Raw genomic sequence first — 21760 nt, forward strand, 5'->3', positions numbered from 1 at the left:
ATTGAAAATGTGCACATCACTAAATGGACTTATTTTCCTGTTGATGAAATCTTTATACAAATATTGACAAATAATAATTAACTTGCAAATTTTCAATTTTTAATCATTGATTCCAATTATTTACTTCATTAAATTAATTCATTCAATTTATCCATTTAATTAATTTTGTTGCTGCAAACTAGTATTCAAAACAACATCCTTGTTGTTGCAAATTTTTTGTTTATTTTTTGTACATAATTTATATATTTGTATGTTTACGAACACTAATAATGTTTAAGTACTTCTTAACTCAAATGAATGTGTTTCTATATAATTATATTAGTGTAAAAAGAGAAAGGAATAATTACAAAATAATAAGAAAATAAGAAAACCAGTAATGACAGAGCAATGCTAATGCTAGCAGCAAAGTATTAATCGCGGAATAAAAGTGCCAAAATGTTGGAAAGATTAGGAAGAAAACTTTAAAATATTTAGAATATTTTCAATGTTAAAAACATGAATTATTTGAATTATTTTAAATTGCTATTATGAAATAGATGCAAATACTTCAGTAATATATTAGTTGGAAAGACATCGTACTCGACAAAATGGTAATAGATTACAAATTCTCTATAAATTCTAAACATTATTAAACATCCCATACTATATTCATACCCATACTATATACTATATTCAACTAATTAATACAATAAAATTTTACAATAAATATGTTAATTTAGTAAAGTGAGAGATTACCCATATACATACATAATAATAATAATGGGCGGATAATATTCATCTTAGTCAACCACACTTTTCTTATATGGGGATATATTTAATATGTGATCACTGATTTCCCATTTATATATAATTTTGATTTTTCTTGATTTTGTGCACATCATAAGCAAATTTAACAATGGGACTTATGGGAGCAATAAAAAACTGATAACTTAAAAATTTCTTTTAATAATAAAAGAATGTTTATCTTCAATAGAGATTATATTATTCTAAGAGGATCCAACATCCAACTTACCGCATTTCAAAATCGCGTAGTTCTTCAAACGTTAAAGTATTTGTTACATCCAAAAGCTGCCTTATGTTTTCATCGCGTTTTTGCCGCTGTTGTTGTTCCGGTTGTTGTAGATGATGAAGATGAGGTGCATTCTGTAATTGTTGTGAATCTCGTTTCCGCGCAGATAACCCAGTGATCGCATTCAAATCTTTTCCCTGCTCAACACTAACGAATTCGCCTTCATTTTTGATAAGTACTGTTTCCACGGTATTGTCTAGACTTAGTGATGGCTTAACGAAATTTTGAGAAAGTAATTTAAATTAACGCAATGTTTTGAAAATTTATATGAGTAAATATATAACATTAAATGTTTGTTTGATAATCACTGTAAATTAATATTATTACAATGAAAATATGTACTTTAAATTATTTTCACCAATAAAATTTAATACCTATTTTTTTTATCAAAATTTTGAAAATCCTAACAATATTGTTTTCTAACTGCATATTTTAAAAATAATCTTATATTGCTGGGATTCCTAAAATTGTTTCAATGAAAAAGTACAAAAAAATTAAAAACAATTTAATCAGCAATGATTGTTTGATATCATTTCACACTTTAATAAATACTTTTGTATTTTTGTTTAATTTGAATTTTCTACTGCAGGATTTTATAAAATGTAAGCAATATTTTGAAGATACAAAATATTTTTAAAATTTGTTTCTTATATTTCCAAATCAAAAATACGTATATAATAAAATATTCATAAATTCTTGGCCATTATACCCTAAAGAGTTTATTGATGAAATTTTTTTAAATCATGTATTTATATATACGTTATATTAACTTAAACCTGTCAATTAGCAAAGCTTTTGGGAGTAATTTCATTACATATTTTAACAATGCATTAAACATTTAAATGCAATGAATTTTGATGGAGAATGCATACAACCTACTTTTACTCTTCTTATAAGCAGAAAAAACACAACTTTCTATAGCAAGAATCCGTACAACTGCAAGTTAGTCTGAAGTACAAAATTTTATAAACCAATCTCTAGGCTATCTTGTGCAACTAGTGGCCTCAGAAAAAATCCACTATCGGTCTATAGGTTCAAACAAGTCATATTAGACGCACAGCAGAAATATGAAAGTGTAAATGGAGCTAGATAAAACTCATTCTCGGAAATATGCAATTTTGCTCTGCAGGTATGATTCAGAGGAGAGCAGCAGAATGCGACTTAAGAAATACAGTTTATCCATGGTGTCTAATCTTTGCATACTCTCCTGAAGAGAGCTCGAATTAAATCATTAACAGATACTTTATGCCTCACAAAAAGATTTAATAACTTTATATTATTAAATCATATATTTTATTTTATGGAAAATATATTCACATGTAAAGCAATATGGTCAGGCACGTAGCCTAGGAGGGAGCTTAAGAAAAAAATTTTCTTCGTGTATTTTAAAAGCTTAGAAATATACTTATATACCATGAACCGGACATAAGTAGATCACATCAATTTGATATCAATCATATGATCAATGATGACGATACGAGGCCTTAAAGGTAATCAAGGCTATCAATGTGATCATCTAGAGTCAATTGTCGTTCATATTTTTGATAACTAGCCAATGCTGATCAAATATTGTACATAAGATCTTTGAATTTATTTCAGTTTTTAAGTAATTTTTCAATATTTATTTCCATATAATATATTTAAGTAAATAATCATTCATCAAATTACCCACTACATCTTTACCTTAATACTGATTTTAAACTTTATTAATAGTTTGAAAAGGTTTACACTATATATATTTTTATCGCGAAATAATGTCTGAATAGCCCTAAGTAGTAGACCCCTACATATTGTCCGATCTGTCTTTTTAAAAATTATAAACATTTTAATTAATTTCAGTTTTCTGTATATTTGAAGGTATAAAAATTTACTACACCAGTGGTCCCAAACCGGTGGTGCACGAAATGGTTAAAAATGGTTCATGAGTTAAATTTAACAGGTATGAATAAATAATTTGCAGGTTGTCCACTAAGATCTAGAAAAAAATTTTTAGAAAATAAGCAATAAAAATTTTCAAATAATAATATACCTATTTGATAGTCTCTATAATGTACCTCTGGACTTTATTGTACAATTCATTATAGCAAAGATGCATAAGGCGTGTTAAAATAATCATACAGTTTATTACTCTTAAACTTTGTGGTCCCTAGTAAAAACTGTGGACCTTGGTCAAAAAAAAAGTTGGGAACCACTGGTCTACACAATCGTTAAATACTACGCCGTCTCAGAAAGACATAAATTTCGAAAATCAATTATAATAATTTAACTTGACAGAATATACTCACTATATACTCACTTGACTATATACTCAATACTTAAAGGCAAAGGTTGGAAATATTGAAATATTGACTGGATTAAAAAAAAGAATTAGAAGGCTACAATGTTCAATGTATTTTTTAACTTGTGCCAACATTAAAAATAATAACGTTAAAAATAAAATCTGATATTTTACAAACCGGTGAGGACCAGTGGGTGTTGCAATTGAAAGACAAAAGCTCATTTACATGAAAGAGGCTTATTTCAGTTCAATAAAAAAATTAAATTTGTGAAATAAATTTTTAAAAATAAATTTTTAAATTTATTATTAGCTATGAAAATAGTTTTGCTTCTAGTTTTATTATTAGTAAAAAATAATTAACAACTTATATTTAAAATTCCCACACATTTTGCATAATATCCACAGACCGAAGCAAATGCAAGGCAATAAAAAACTATTTTGAATTTCTGCATGTATTTTCATGGAAATTTCCGAGTGCGTTTTTATTTTTAGTTATTGGGGTCAATGCATTCGAGGAATGGAACACGTAAGATAAACGCACCAATGTAAAAATATGCATTTCTTTGTATATATTATACAATTATATAGTACATGCGGTACATACCATACATACCTATATACAAATGCAATAAATTGTATAAGTGGCACAAAAGATAAAAAGATACATAGACTAGCTGCATAAGACACATTATATAAATCTAGTATGATTGGCATTATTATTTACAATTAAAAGAAGTATTTCTATACAATTTGTTACCATTGCTCGTGGCTTGTACAAAAATGAAAGGCTAAAATATTATTCCTAGTATTCTGCATAGATATATTTATATCATAAAATATCATACGGCACTTTACGTAAAAAAGATATTAAATGCTGTATTTAGTCAAATTTTTTTTAAGTTTTGATATAAGAAATAAGCTTTTATTTCATATTGATATTACAATATATGGGGCTTTATTAGGCCAAGCAAGGATCCTAATCAGAGCTTAAATCTCTTTTAGAAATTAAATAAATAGCAACAAAAATTCATTTTATATTATTTTAATTAATTGATTTTTTAGCTGATCATACAGTTGTTTCGAGTATTGACAAATACCCATCATCAGTGGTCTTGGAAATAATTCTTGTATTTAATTATTCGTAAATAATTTTTTGAGACTGCAACTACAAGGAATCGAACGCGTGTCCTGCCAAATTTGAAGCTCAGAGTCAGCGCACCGTAACCAACTGACCCAATTAATTAAAATTAAATAATAATAAATATAATAAAATGACAAATCAATACAATATTATTGAAAATTTGTATATATAACAAAAGTCTCACACATCAATACTGTAGCTAACTTTAGGTTCCTAATCAGCCGAAAGTCTGGCTTCTACCCAATAAATTCCTACGAAAAAAAGACGCTAGTATTCTATTATCCTATTCAAGCTAATCGAAGCTTCAAGCATTTTAAAGTTCGAACATACTGGTGTTACAACATTCGATTCAAACATGTTCGAACACCATATAGTGCTCAAGCATTTAGTGCTCTGTATATTTGTGCAAAACACACCAGAAAAAAAATTAAAAGTAACGCACATTTAAACATATGGATCAAATACTGCAGGTCGAATTCCAAATCTCCAACACTTCGAAGCATTAATGCAAATATTATTTTGACTTTTTGATGTATTATCACATAATGTAAATAAATGATTTGCTTGATTTATCAGGATATTTGGAGACACAATGGACAATAAAAACTATATTTATTTTTAGATCGTAGTGCGAGACCACACATTATCCTGCAATTATCTGAATGTTTGTCTGCCTATGTGCGTTGGTCTATTTGCTTATTTCTTGATATACTAATTTGTAATCATTCAAGAACTAACTGAATAAACAAGATGTAGTAAAATGATGCAGATCAATTTGATAAATAAATAATAAATTAATGACCAAAGTTATTAATAAATAATAGCATAAACAAAGTTAATGTTTACTTCGACTATTACAGTCAAGCATTCTTAATAATATAGCACACATTCAAAGCACTTTTTTTTAATTTTAAATATATTACAGGGTGTTGTTAGCTTTAACGACATAAATTCAGTAAATTAGTTTTATTCAAAAAAACAGAAAATTACATGATAGGAATGTCAATTTTTAATATCAACTGTAATAAAAGTTAAAGAGATAAAAAAGATAATGTAAACCATCTATTGATAATATAACCTATGACTAAGCAGGTTAGAAAATTTTGATTTCACTTTGTGGAATTAACATATAATTTATATTTTGAATATATTTTAAAATGTATATATTTTTATAATTAATATAATTGATCAATTAAACCAATAAATATAATTGATTAATTAATCAATCAAACCTATTACAATTTTTAGGACGCCGCTATTTAGCGTCAAGTTTTTGTGAAAATCATCATTCAGAGAAAAAGTTTTTCTATTGGGTTACTAGTCGATATATCAGTCTACGCATCACCTATTCTAATAGTTTTTCCTTATAGCAAACTTTACCAAAACACAATGTCAAATGGCAACGCCTCAGAAATCATAATGGAACTGATTCCAATGAAATTTTATTTTATATATATTATGGTTCTTGATATTTAATATTATCATTTAACACGACTAATTAGGGAAAGTTGAACTATTCAAATTTCCGCACGTATCGCAGCTCAAAGGCATAGCCGTCATTAACTGCAAAAAAATAATTGCGCGACCTTCAAATAAATTTGCCTTCACAGAGTTCATTTTTAATAAGAAAAATAAATATTTTCATATTGTAGTTTAATATATATTTTTATGATTGCAACAAGTACACTTTTATATTTGAGAATAAGTTTTTTTATGTTTTTTTATGATTTATTTAATTTATTTTAGTGATGTGGAAAAATTTAATTGAATTATTAAAATATTAATATAGCAGAATATGGAAGATGAAAATTAATAAAAATTTCTATTAAAATATCATACATTAATTTTAATTTAGTAAAAACTACCACATCTGTCTCTTATTAAAAACGAAATAATAATATTTATATTAGAGTCGTTTCTTCGTGAAAAAACTTCTCCCATTAGGGATTCTTGATATCACTTTCAAGTCAAAAAAATATTTATTCACTTTAGGTCGCAACTCATAAAAGACTTAGAATCTCTATTATTATATGTAAAAAAAAACACACAAAAAAAATAAATATACGTTATCCAGATTGAAAGCAACGCAACATTGTTGGATATGTACAACTTCTGAATAATTAATTAAACACCATTGTAAGTGGAAAATGTCATTTCACAGTCTTTTAATAATTATAAATAAACTCATTATAAAAACTTATTATTATTTACGAAACTTGTTTTCATATTCATTTCAGACATGCATATTTAACTACCTCTTTGTATCGTCGTGATAGATTTCTGCATATCCGCTTATAAAATGGCGCCATCTCATTCGATTTATTTTTCAATATTCCAGTTAAAATATCAATAGTTTATATAAAATTCAGTTTACTTCAAAGATAACTTTTTTGTTGAAAATATAGTCAATAAAGAACGATATATTTTAAATTCATTTCAATTTTAAAATTAATTTTGTGTGTACGTTTACTGTTTTTTCACTAATAAAATATTTTTATTAAAAAAATTTATTTGTTTCATTGAATTTACTTTAAACAAGTGAACTGTTGATCTTGAATGACAACGGATTTATAAAATCAAAATGGAAATCAATTTGTTTACTTTTATTTGAGGTTTTATCTGAGATAAAAACACAAAGAAACTCTCGGAAAAAATGAGTTTAACAAGAAAATTGCTCAGAATATTTAAATAACAAAATTCAAGCGAAGAAAATGAGTAATATCTTGAAGCTATATGTCTTATAGCTGATACACAACGTCTCTTTTTCTTTTTAATTAAGTGTAAAAGTAGTGTTCATGGCGAAAGGAACCCATTTCACAAATCAGGTGGTAAAACTACAGCTAATAGTGTTATCACAAATGTAAACAATAGACTCAAACAAAAATGAATATTTATTTAGATCTTTTTATAAGAAATACTTTTTTATTTGTTGTCCTATTTCATTATTGAACACTTTAAATTAGGTCAAACCTTAATATTAAAAATGCTATATAATTATCAGTACAAATTAAGTTTTAAGTGATTATAAATTGTAATACAGTCAAACTTCTATAACTCGAAGTACCAATTTGCAAAGATGATGTTCGACTTATGGAGATTTCGTGTTAAAGAATTTGTTTGTGTTTGTATCTAAAACTCACTAAACCTTGTTGAATTCTATTTAGTCCGAGTTATAGAAAATTCGAGTTATGGAAGTTTAACTATATTGAATCAGCATTTTTAACTCCACTGCAAAGCAACTAAATTTAACTGTAAATTTGTATCATTATATATGTGTGCATGTAAAAGCTGTGATTAATATTTTCAAATATGCAACACACTAAAATAACTCCATTTTCGTTTCTTTACTAAACTGTAGTTAACTGTAAACTGTAGTTAGTAGTTAACTGAATTTGTTCTCAAACCTTCACTGAACACACCCAATATTTATGACAGTTGTTTTTGAATCGTTAAATTAAATAATTAATTAATTAAATTAACTTAATTCAGGTACATATATATAAAATATAGATAGAGATAAAATATAATAAATGAATGGGGTATTTCTGCAAAAAGGTATAAAAATTTGGAAAACTAGATGAAGAATTTAATAGTGCCGACATTATAGTATCTCGTGATCCAGTGTGTTAAAAAGTAAATACGAATATTTGATAAAAATAAAGTCAATAAAGAAGTTTGCAAAAGAGGAAAGTTACAACGTTATGACACTGGTTTTGTTAAAGAGGACGAAATAAAAGTATTTAATGTAATCTCAAAAATATGATTCAGACGAAGTTAACAAGTCTAACCAAAAATAAATAATAAAAAAAAATTGCTAACACAAAAAAAAGCTATTCATTTTCATCTTTTCTATAGATTGAGAATAACCGTATATAAACGTAGCTAATGTCAGAGTTAACGTTACTAATGGTACCCAATACGTTACAATAAGAACCTCAGCTGATTAGAACAATATGAAATCCATTATTCGCATGGTTGCCAAGACTAAAAGTTCGTCTATTGTGAAGGATTTTTGGAAGTACTTACGAAATTTTTAGTTAACTGTCAACGAATGCTTTCGTTAATTCCTAGTATTTCGTGTCGTCATTGTTCGTAACAAATACTTTATTATTTCTATTTATTATTTTACTGTTAAAATGCATGTAAAATTATATTTTATTCACAATCATGTAAAAAAAATATTCTCACCAAGAGGTGCAAAGAATTATTATTCATTTTCGAAATTTTAACTTTAAATTTTATTACGTGTTTTCTATATATAAGCCTAACAAAATTTCCATTTTGTCATTTTGTCCAGAGTTAGCAACAAAAGTAGTGTTAAAATTTATTAGTTCTTTTGCGACATGCTTACAAAAGAAAAGGCCTATTACTAGCCATCATGCAAAGTCATTTCTTTGTTAATATGTATTTAAATATTACGGGACCAACAAAAGCAAAACAGATCATTTTTGGTTAGCTTAATACATTTGTTTGAGTTTATTTTTTATTATTAAAATTTTCAGATTCAAATGCCACTCAAGTAATAACACAAAAATAACATCTTATAGTGAATTTAAACTGTCAACTTTAGTCACTTGAAAGTACTTTAGATAAAGATATGTGCCACTAACTGTTCACTAAAAATATTCGTTTCTGATCAGATTGGTTATATCATTTTCTAATACCTTAGTGGAAAGGAAAGAGTCACAATTCATATTTTAATTAATAATAGAATTTTGATTTTGGAACGAGAAACACAAATTTTTTTAATAATTTTGAGTTATCGTGTATGGCTTCAGCGATATAGACTATAAAAATTGACAATTTTTTATATATTTTAAATGTTTTTTCAAAAAATTTCAATAAACCTAATTTTTAGAAATTATTTCATACACTCAAAAATTTGTATGAAAATAGCTTTAAATTAAATTTAAAAATAGAAATATGTTGATTTAATGTACCATAAAAAGAGCATGAATTTTATTATTAAAAAAAGTTACAGTAGTCTTAAGTCCTAAATCACAAAATCTAACTTTAAGTATTGTTAAAGACGGCATACTTTAAATACAATTTTCTTTGGAATTATTTTCCACATATTTTTCAATAAGGTACTAAAAAGTGATATAACTAATTGATCAGAAAAAAGTTTTCAGGGCCAACCTGCTGTCCACAAATACATCTGATTTTAAAGTAATGCAACAAACATATTAAATTTACATACGTGTTGTACCTTTCTATATCAAGTTTTGTATGAAATACACCATTGGGTGTTAGTAAAGAATAAAATAAGATTTTTTCAAAGAAAGCAGTGTCTGAATTTAGTGTTCTATTAAATATACTATCTAACCAATAAATTGAATACCTGTTGAACGACAATTGTAGCTAATGGTTGCTTGCACATCGCCGAGTCCATAGGATTGGGAGTCACATTGATAGGTCCTGTAGCTGTACATATAACTGTTCCAGTTCCATTGTACTTTATGTTTGTTAACTTTGTAGGTGAGTCCGTTGTCTTACCTTTTCCAGTATTACTTTTTGATTTATATGACTTCTTATGTAAAAGTTTATGTGATTCCAAACATGCATCACTACGAACATCGATTACACTATTTGTTGGACTGTTGAATGTGCTACTAGTTGAATGTTTTCCTCCAACTGTGGTATGAGTGCTGTTAATACTACTGTTAGGACTAGAAATCTTACTGTGCGATATGTTAGCACTCGATCCAGACTTTGATGTAGTCTGCTCAAATTTTGAAGAGAGCTCATTAAAAATTGTTGATTCTCCATGCGATTTTTGCGACTGATGGCAAAGCGACAATGACGTTTTCTGATGTGGAGAAAATGCATTAGAATCCATAATATATTGTTGATTTTCACGTATAGTGCTATGCATGACAAAGTCGGATCGTATGCGTTTTGAATTTTTACGAGATGGTGGACCGGTATTGACGTGATGACTTTGTTGCAGTTCTTGATGTGATAAAAGAGTATACTGTTGAAATATATCAGCCGATTTAGGAGTGTTATGATGCAATGATAATTTTCGTTCATATACAGAACATGATTCACCACTATTAGAATCGCTAGTTTCACTTTCCGAGCTCGAATTTTCATTAACTTCAAAACATTCCATTTGTATGCGTTTGTAATCAATTGCCTCACGATCAAAAGGAAACATTGTGCTATCTTTTGGAGTTCTACGATCGCGTTCGCTGCCACCAGATGAAGAACTTGAAGAATATTTGCGTTGATTAGCGCCTTGAGTATGCGTCGGTGGGGGTAATTCTTTTAACTTTCCATATACTTGAGCACTATTAAAAAAATTACTCTCCTTCAAAGTTGGTGGAGCTGAATTGATTTTAGATGAAGTGGGCGAGCGTCGTACTTCGTGCTTTGGACTTGTTTTTGTGCTACTTAAAGCTGCTATCCCTCCCGTTGAATAACGGTTACGTGAATTAACTGTTGTATTAACATCACGCGCTCGAGACTTTTTAGTGCCACTACGTAGATTTTCACTTTCGTTTATATCTTCCCCCTCAGTGCTATTATTAGTATTACGTTGAGATGCATATGCAGTGCGAAATTTGTTTTTATTAGATGTGTTCTCTCGTTTCGTTGCTATAATGCTGCGGTCCTCATTCTGTTTTGTATTGTGTATGCGTTCCTCAATATTCTTGTCGGAGTCGAAGAAACGCCGAATTTGTTTTTGAAGTTGTTGTGTTTGTTGTTGATTTTGATTAGATTTTGAAGAATTACCGCTTGTATTTCCTCTAAAAGTAAAAAGGTTTCTTGACTTTTCAAATGTGCTGGCCGATTGTGGAGCTTTTGGCGGATCAAATGTAAAGTGTTTTGTGCCACTACTTGGTGCAGGTGCCGTATTTGGCAAAAGTTCGGATTCACATCTGAGATGTTCAGTATTTAGATCATAACGACAATTTGACAACAAAGGCGTGGTTGATGTTGGTTCAGCAGCAAATATGGATAATGTGGATTCTTGGCTCTATTAATTTAAATATAAATATTATATATATTATATCAAATAAATAAATATTATAACATTAGCATGTATAATAATTGTTATAAATTTAGATGACTTCTAAAAATTTAATTGAATACAAACCTCTGTGCTATCCTGTAAGTTCATTTCTGATCTAGGGTATCTTGAACAACTTTTTAACTCGATATCATTACTATCATGTTCAGAGTCAATATGCTTTGTGGTAAGTAGTGGCTCCTCCAATGAGCTAAATAATGGTTCGCTCGGTCCGGAGTTATCACCTAAAAATTATTTTAGTTTAAGTTATAAGCACTTATATATTCTTTTATCTAGCTTGTAGAGCTTATAAAGTAAATTGCCAAGTTTAGATATAATATAAAGAAGACTAAAGCTTCATATTCCACTCCATATTTGAGATTCCATATTTGAGTTTGAAGCTCAGATAATATAATTGGGCTATTTAAATAAGTAGCATATGTATTGTTTAAGAAAGCCAAAGCTTATATGTATGATAAAATAGGAATATATGTATAAACAAAATGTCATAAATAAGCTAATCACCAGTCATAATAGCCCAAACTAAATATTTGTGGTATTTTCAATTTGCAGGTATATAGTCATTTCGCAAACCTAAATCATAGAGAAATTACTCTAGAAATCATAATTGTATTATATGTTATGTACAAGTAGTTATGCGCAATTTTAGGTTTGTAATTTCTTTGCTTACTGATATACATAATATATTGAAAAGAAGGTGCTGAGTTCATTTTTATCATAGGTTTACTTGTATATGTTTATACTTATCTCAAAATCTTAATAAATACGATAACTCATATCAAAATGTGTAATATGTTAAATGTAAAGATGTGTTATAATTTATCAACAACACATTTGTTTACTTTGAATACTCACCCAAATCAACAGAATCATCACAAGTTTCAGAAGCCGACGTGTCCGTGGTATGGGCAATACTTGTTACAAGTGTAGATGCTGAGTCCGTTGATGTGCTGATGTTTGCTTCTGTCATTGACGCCGCTGATGAACCCATAACGACAACCTGAAATTCAAACCAAAGATTAAGTGAATGGGTGCAAAAACGAATTCTGAATACTGGACATAACAGATTTTGCTTTGAACCTATATATTTGAGTTATTGCACAAAATGGATACTTAGTAACAACTAAAACTTTTGTACTCACCTTTGGAACGCCCTCGGTTTGTACAGATGTATGAAATGCAATATTTGCCTGATTAATTACAGTTAATGGAATACTTGTCATGGTCGAATTTGCTGTTGGATTCATTTTGGGTTTATTACTGCGACCGCTTCTAAAGTATAAGCGTCTCAGTGCAGTTGCCGAAGAAGAGGACGAGGTATTAAAACAATCATTATCAGAACCACTTGAACCACTCCCACCTGAGAAAATGGCATTATTTGTGCTGTTGATATTTGAGTTATATTTAAACCGTGCTGTGGCAGTCATTTCAGGTGATGAATTATTTACTTTTGTGGACGCAGTTGAAACCGAAGCAGTCGAAGATGTCTTATTGTGCTGTATGAGGCTAGCTGACAGTTCTGCATCACTTTTAAGTATTACGTTTTCGTTACGTATTTTGACCGTATGGACCGGACTTTTGGACTGTTGACCTAAAGCTAATGCCATCATTGCAGCTGAACGAGTAGTCGTATAGCAAATGGGTGCAGTAGTAGGTGTAGTGGTGATAGCTGTTGATCTTTGCACATAGTTTTCAGCAAGTAAAGACTGCTTTTTAGAACTGGAGGGATTAGTATAATTTGTTGGAGATATTTTTCCATCACATTCTAAAAGTAATATATATTTGGATTTCATAGTAGTATATGAAATATTTAAAATTTATGAAAATTAGAAAATTATGCAATTAATTTCAATTTAAAACTAATACTTTTAACAATATGACATTTACTACTGGCACACAACTCATAAAAAAAATTGCATGTGTAGATGAATTATATATTATAAAATTATGATAAAAATAAAGGCACAAAATTCTAACAATCATAGAAAAGTTTTAAGATTTTACCTTTTTCATTAGGTTTTGGGGCCGTTGTTATCGGCGCAGCTTCATACTCATGGCACCGATTAGACGCATCATTATCAAACTGGCAGCTCTAAAAAAAATATATTTTAAGTGAGAATATAAACAGTGTAATTATTATTATATCTCTTATCTTATCAATAATTTAATTTTTATTTGCTATCATTGAATGAAATTGAACAATATTGAAAACCAACTCAATCAGTATTAATAAAAAATTCTTTAGTGCACTTTATTCGTCTACTAGTGACCCATAGATTCAAAATATCTATTATAACATCATTATGTTTCAACAGATACTTAAGGCAGTGATGGTATTAAGTTTTCTTGGTTCAGTGAAATGTAAGTTTTTAATATAGAAACTCATATTAAAATAAATGGAAAAAGCGTGTAAAATAGAAAGGTAAAAACAAATAATTTATTACGTCAATTCAATCATAAATAAATAAAGATAATATCATAAAGATAATATCATAAACCTGAAATAAAAGAAATATATGCGAATAAGTTGTGATATCTGACCATATGTAAAATATATATGATATATTGTTGTGTTGGCAAACTGCTTGAATCGTACCACGTATATAACTGATATTTTTGTTTCTTATCTTTTTTCTGAAATTATTATTGATACACCTATATCTACATACTATACAGTAGAGATGCGCTTTTTTAATTGTGCGCTTGGTAACAGCAACGGCGGATTGTGCGATATCGTACCTTTTCGCTCGTTAATTGAAGTAGTATTTCAGTTAATACAATATATTGCATTCTACTACATCATATAATAAGCTATAACTGTTTACTAAGGAATAAATGAATTTTAATGTTGTGACCAGGCAAGTAATGATTTCTATACTTAAGTATTGAAATTGACTTTTTTACTAATAGTTGTGCAAATGATTTGGGCAGATATAATAATATATACTGACTCTCAGCTTATTTCATCCAACACCAAATTTAAAATTCTTTACGCTATTATTGAAAAACTATGTCATCGATTGAAAATATTTAAATGGCACTTTTAAGGAAAAATATTTATTATTTAATTTAGAAACTTCAAAAATACCGAAAATAATGTTTTAATAAATAGTGAACATAAACTATAAATATACTACTATTTTAATGCCTTAGCTTATTTAATCCACAAAAAAAAAATTTCCTTCGGTTCCAAAGTCAATACTTGTTATGATACCCTTTCGCTTTTATCACTTCGTCAAGTCTCTTCGACATTCAACCTACAAGTTTTTGGATTATTACTGGAGTAATTTTCATCCACTCTTGTAAACCAGGCTCTTTTCAGTCTTCTTTGTTAGAAATACTATATTGCCAAACATTTTGAGCCAATATTGCCCATAAATATTGAATGACATTTAAGTGTGCACCTCTGCACCGACGGTGTCATCCGAAGTAAGCAGTTCCAAAACAACCAAGACTGTACAAAGTCGGCCTTTTTTTATTTGGGTCGTTGTCTTAGTAGAAGCGAAATGTTTCAGAAATTCCAAGTTCTACGGCACTCTGGAGTAAATTTTTTTTCAAAACATTGAGGTATATTGTTTTGTCCATGTTATTATCATTAAACTCCAGATTCCCAACGTCGACCATAATACTTCCACCGCCATGTTTTACTGTAGCTTTTAAATGTTCTTTTTTGAGCTCAGTATTAGGTTTCCGCCACACGTTAGTCATGCCATTTGAGCTAAAAGTATTGAATTTCGACTCGTCTGAGATTATGATGTTGTTCCAGAAGTTTGATTTTTTGTGGGCATGGTCCCTAGCAAAAACGATTGCTCTGATTTTTTTTGCTTATAAAATGTTTTTTTTAAAGCTACTCTACCATTAATGTGGGAGTGTCGAAGCACTCGGCGGACAGTTTCCGCATTGCACGTTTTGCCTAGCTCTATCCGTACCTTCCTGACTATATCAGGAGCATTTAATTTTGGATTCCACTTGATTTTTCTAAAAATATATCGCTTGTCAGCTGAGTTAAAAACTTTATTTGGTGCACTTTTGCCCATATTTTGAGTCCTATTACCACGAACAAAGCGGTTAATGATTCTCTGCACAGTAGAGCGACTCAAATTAACAAATTTCGCAATTTTCCGCTGAGGTTGCCCGTTCTTAAAATGGGTTAGCACCATTTCTCTGTGCTCAATAGTAGTGCGTCGTCCCATTTTTTTACGTATTTATCTTTGCACGTCCAAAATCACACAATAAATTTATTAAATTTGGTTGGAAATACCTTAATTATAAATATTATGGAAAAAAAAGTGTAAATGATAATTTGGATGATATAAGCTGTGAACTATAATTCTGTTATGCGGTCGGGTTTTTGCCCTGTGAGCGAAACAAAAGCATATTTTATGTTCTTTGTTTCATTTATTATGTCCAAAGAATGTTTTCTAATTCATTTTTAAGATACAGTGTTTTAAAAATTTCAAACATTGTTGGATGAAATAAGTTGATAGCCACTGTATGTATAATACAAAATTGATCTCAGTGATGTACTCAGGGTCAGAGGGGATAAAGAAAATAGACCGCCCCTTGACAATTTAATCAAAAGATAAGAAGAACATAATAATTCTGACATGCTTTTGATTTTATATTTCAGTACTATTAATAATAATTATGAAACGGACCCATTGGTGATTTAATTAAAAACTATAATATTATTTGTATTTGAAATAATTATACTTTATTAAATTTATATGCCTATATTCCGACTTTCTTCAATAGTCAGCTTCAGGGAACTCTTAATAAGAAATTTTGATAAAGAAACTTTAAAAACATTATAATAACTTGTCAAGCCTCAAAAATATTATCGATAAAGAAATGACAGTTCTTGAGCAAAAAAACCTATTAAAAATAAAGCTCTTACAAATAACATAAATAAGTATATTTCTTTCTACATATTAATATTTGTACACATGTGGATGTCTATATAATTAATTTAACGAAATGCAAATAACCTGAACAATATATGTTTTCTGAAATATTCCCTTTCACACAAATCTCTAACCTTTTCGATTAGTTTAGTTAACTGTGAAAAAACTTTGAAAAAAAATTTTTTCTAGTATATTAACAACCTTCCCCTCCCAAAATCCTTCAACTCTTATTATAAATAATTTTGTGAACTTTTAAAAAAATCATACAGATAATATTTTCTAGTATGTGATGCTAGTTTTTATTTTAATATTTTATATGTAATAAAAAAATAATTCTCCTATGTAATTTAATTTTTATTTCCATACGTATAATTTAATATTTAAAATATATTATAGCGTTTCTAGTATGTCACATTAGTGACAACATTTTGTTGCAAATATTTATACTTTCCCACCACTTGTTTTTTTTGCCATAAAATTAAAAAGTGGTTAATTTCCCATGAAGTCCATTAGACTTCCAAATACTATCTAAATACAACATTTTCGAGAATTCGTTCAGTTTAAATATATAGAGAGCAGAATTGTGAGTGCGCTTGAGAATCCGAAATAGAATTCTTGTGAAAAATATTCATTTGAGTATAAATTATATTCTTAACTGAACGTTGCGGGTATTAACCCTTGTTGCAACGCTTGTTGTTATTTAAAGTTATTTAATAAGTTATTTAAACCTATTTTCAAAATTGTTTGGGCAAAAATAAAAATTTTTTGTTAATAATTTGGTCTATAATTTGTAATATAATATATCATTATATTTTGCCTTTGCGAATTAAAGCTCTTCTTTATCTTGCTTCTTCATCACCACAAGTTTCAGAAGCCGACGTATAGGTTGAAACCTATTTTTAAAGCTATTGAAATATAAATGATAAGGATTTTCAGTAAAGTATCTACTGTTACAGAAATAATAAAGATATTTCTTTATATTAGGGTTTTTTTCTATTGTAAAATTATATAAAAAATGACGATATAATTTAGTCTTTAAAAAGTAAACTATAGGGACATTCACGATAACGACTAATGAGCTCAGTAATCAATTTAAATGGAAACACTGTAAAGTGCCAAATGATTATAACTTGTAATCAAAAAAGAACTTATTTGTTCTTTTTTTGAATTCCCGCGCTTATCCAATCGGTAAATTTTTTTATTTTCACGCTGGCAACACTATTTTACACATTCTGTCAAAGTTTAACGCATATTGTACGATTAGTTTTTATTTGGCGCCTATACAAAGAAGTTTTCGTGTGGCAATTTTTAGCTGAATTTCATTCAAAAAAAGCGTCGTTGTGATGTGGCCAAAGAGATGATTTCCAACGCAGATAGTGACCCCACATTAATCGAACACATCATAACTAGTAATGAGACATGGGTCTATGAATTTGACATGCTAATTTGACCACCAAACAACAATCGACCGAATGGTGCTTCGAAGGTGAGCCGAAACCGAAAAGGGAACGCCAAAGTCGATTCAAAATCAAGGTTATGCTGATTGTTTTCTTCGATATTCGTGGTGTGAACACGATGAATTCCTTCCGGACGGTCAAACGATCAATAAGGAGTATTATTTGGCCGTTATGAGTCGTTTGCGTGAGACCATTCGCAAAAAGAGGTCAGATTTATAGAAGGAAAACTCATGGATTTCACACCACGATAACGCACCGGCACACAGCATACACAGCGTTGGTTGTGTCGCAGTTTTTGACCAAAAACTCCACCAATATCATCAATCAAGCACCATACTCTCCAGATATGGCCCTGTGTGACTTTTTTCTCTTCCCCCATCTCAAATTGCTATTACGAGAAACGCGTTTTGAGACCATAGAGGCCATAAAAGAGAATTCGCTGCGTGAACTAAAGGCCATACCTTCGGCGGCCTATAAAACTTGTATGGAGAATTGGATCAAGCATTGGCATGCATGTATTCCCGCAGGAGGAGAGTACTTTGAAGGCGATAATAAAGAATATTATTAAAAATTAAAATTTTGCGTTTTCTTTTTAAAATGCTCGTTCTTTTTTGTTTATAAGGTACATGTATTCATAATATAATTTATTATTACCATCTTACAATGTTACTATATCACTTTATAATGTAATTTTCTTTGTGTAGTTTTCGAAAAACTAGTTTTGAATAGATACTTATTATGTTAGAACGATTATTTGTTAACACTTAAACTCAAGTATATTTAATATAATATTAATGTTTAATAGTTAAGTAAATTTCGTCACTTCGCTCCATAATCTCATATCCGATATATGTTTTGCCGTAGAAAGCGATTGAAATGCATTGCAAGGAAAACGAAAGTTCAGTTGATACTGTTACTGTTCTACCGTGAGAAGAAATTGATAGTAACTTACATAGAATAAATGAAATTAGATGATATGGTATGAAATCCTCAAAATATTTCCAAATTATATCTTGCATAAATAAACTATTTCACCGATAATCGCTATACTTGAAATTGTTAGTTTATTGGAACAAATCACCAAACACCAAACGATTTGAATGTGATAGCGTCGATCATTTAAAAGCAAAAATTAAAACAGAATTGTATGTTAGTTTCTTTCTGGAAGTTAATGGGTTAAATAAATTAATATTTCTGATTAACATTATTTTTTTATATAGTATTTTTCACGAATGAATCTTAATTATTCATAAAATCTCATTCTACGGTGACCTAAATAATCTTGGAATATGTAGTATTTATTACCAACAATTCTTAAAGATATCAACTTTAAACATCATTTTACAATTTAAACAACAAATTTATCTGAGATACGAGTATTGAGCTTTTTATGAATGCAAATTTTTCCTTCTTATTTGGAAAATCTGCTAATAAAATTTTTGTCATAAGTTGGACTAAAGAATCACATATTGAAATTATATTAACTTCAACTTCAACATACTATAATACTATTATCAAAATTGTTTTAATCAGTGGATATTTCAAGTCATTCGCATATTTATTTACTTTTTTTTTGTTGTAAATACATAAATATCTTTGATTGTTTTATTTGTATACATAAATGTGGTGTACTAATTTATTTTTGAATTTACGTCATTGTTATTACACAAAAATACGTTCACCAGTGGAGGACGTGCAATTTGGCAACCAGACTTTGAGTCTGTTGCCAAAAATCATATTTATCCACTAAATGTACAAATGTATAAGATTCTAAATATATAAAAAATGATGATTTGATGATTTGATGATTTTTATATATAAAAAATATTTTTTTGACCTCGTTTTATTATTTTCATTTTCAATGATATTGACGAATGTATACGTAATGATTTTTTCAGCTCTTCTATGTTATACTTGCAGCTATACTGAGACGTTATCCGGAGCGGAAAAAGGCTGCATTTTGGATGTAGCAGGTGTGCGGCAAACTAATTGTACTAAGAAATACTGCACTATTTTAAGGCAGGAATCAGTGGTGAGTTCAATAACGATATATATATGTTATATGTACATACATCAACTTGTACTAGCAAGCCTCAAAATTGATCAATTGCAACCAATGAAAAGATATGCCTACGTCTTATAAGAGTTTCTAGGTACATTCATCAGACAAGGAAGAGATTGGCTTATATTGTATTGTATTATAATCTGTGCATTACACAGCTAACGAAAATTAGTATCATCGGTCGTTTATAGAATGACTTATGAATAGCACAAAAATAATATACTAATACTTAAACTAATGCAAAATTTATTGCATTGTATTTTTTATTTTTCAGGGCTCTGGAGGAAAAATTATTTCGTTTCTCAGGGGTTGTGAAGATAAGCCATTGGTAAGGGATGAAAATCAAAACTACATAAATTATGTTTCTATAATTATTTATTTAGTATTTGAATACAGTAAAACAAGACTCGCAATTTAAAACATATTACCGCAGTTGTACTAAAGATTTGTGTAATAACTCAGATGGAACACACTCCGACTCTTCATTAGATGCCAACTATGGTGCTGCAGCTAATGCTATTGTAGCGGGTCAAAGTAGTGCAAAATCCATTGCAAAATTTGTATCAAACACCAGAATATTTTTTCTCTCATTAATAAGCTCATATGTATACAAATATATTTAATCATAGATTAGAACAACATTGGTCATAGGTATCTGATTGATACTTAAAGATGTCACTGTAAATATTACTTAAGACCTTCAAATAGACGAAATAAATTTCAGTAATCAAAAAATTCCAAATTTTTTTATATGTCCATGATGGATAATACATTTTTTAATTTCACCAAGTATTTATGTTAAATTATTTAATTTATAATAACATAAAACCCATACTTCTCGCAAAGTATAATATTGAGTTCGATTATTATACTTTTTTCAATCCAACCAAAAGATTTTAGTAAAAGCCCAATTTGGAATTATTATCTATATGGGTTATATGGATAATTGTGGCGACGTTATAAAAATTTTTTATCAATCCGTTATCGAAACTTTCTTTTGTTCTTAAAGGTAACTCAAACAGTTAATTTTCTGTTTAGAAAATATGAATCTACATAAGTAAGTCTAGTAAAGCCTTGAGCGAAGTAACGATAGAGCAAATGACGTGCACATTCGTCATGGCATTATTATATTATTTTTAATATTATTATTGTTATTATTACCCCTAAGGATATTTTACATTTGGAACATATATTATATTTTAGCTGGCAATATGTACGACACCTGCATTGGATTCACCTTTTTTGTTTTAATTCAGTTATAAATCGATTCTACCATTCATTACATCTTAGATTCAATTTGAGTTATGAAATAAGTTACAGTGCAGATTTATTCTAACATTTTTTTTAATGAGCTTTAAAATGTTTTAACTATAATAGATCTATCGGAACCTTATATAGAGATAATAAAGATAATAAGATTGTCTGATATTGAATATAATACTTTATCAGTTCTGATATCGAACTGCTATATATATAAATTAAGAAAAGCTAACATCGAAAAGCTAACATTAATATAGATGGAATTAATAATTTACTACTACCCATTTTTGTAGGTGAAAAGTTGTCTTCCTTTCAGAAATATTGTAAACTGAAGAAGTTATAAATTAATACTAGAAAAAGCTATTTTTTATATAAAGCTATTTTTTATAAAAAGCTATTTTTACTTCATAAAGCAATTCATGTGAAGCGACCTTACGCTTTGAATTAGAAATTACTAAATTAGTGTCTAAAGATTTTAAGTTCATTAAGAGAATATTAAATATGAGTGAGAGCTGGATTCCTAAGATATATATATTTTAATTTATTCATTGAC

The 21760-nt window shown here is 28.7% G+C and overlaps 2 protein-coding genes across 2 annotated transcripts in view; one reads left to right on the forward strand and one right to left on the reverse strand.

Annotated features, from left to right (window-relative positions):
* LOC119675144 (uncharacterized protein DDB_G0288805-like) overlaps window positions 1-13826 on the reverse strand; it is a 19255-nt gene extending 5429 nt beyond the window's left edge. The window contains exons 1-7 of the mRNA XM_038086333.1: window positions 13822-13826; window positions 13529-13614; window positions 12667-13289; window positions 12380-12524; window positions 11591-11748; window positions 9830-11470; window positions 1013-1281 (exon numbers count right to left, since the gene is read on the reverse strand). Of these exons, the coding sequence (XP_037942261.1) occupies window positions 1013-1281; window positions 9830-11470; window positions 11591-11748; window positions 12380-12524; window positions 12667-13289; window positions 13529-13614; window positions 13822-13826 (2927 nt within the window). The remainder of the gene's footprint in view (window positions 1-1012; window positions 1282-9829; window positions 11471-11590; window positions 11749-12379; window positions 12525-12666; window positions 13290-13528; window positions 13615-13821) is intronic.
* On the forward strand, window positions 13774-20570 carry LOC119675145. The gene is made up of 4 exons (XM_038086334.1): window positions 13774-13885; window positions 19784-19917; window positions 20222-20275; window positions 20331-20570. The coding sequence occupies exons 1-4, from the start codon at window positions 13828-13830 to the stop codon at window positions 20568-20570; spliced, it is 486 nt and encodes a 161-aa protein (XP_037942262.1). The 5' UTR covers window positions 13774-13827.
* Window positions 20571-21760: the final 1190 nt, after the last annotated feature.

The sequence above is a fragment of the Teleopsis dalmanni genome, chromosome 2, assembly GCF_002237135.1.
Source record: "Teleopsis dalmanni isolate 2A chromosome 2, ASM223713v2, whole genome shotgun sequence".
In the NCBI taxonomy this organism is placed as follows: Eukaryota; Metazoa; Arthropoda; class Insecta; order Diptera; family Diopsidae; genus Teleopsis; species Teleopsis dalmanni.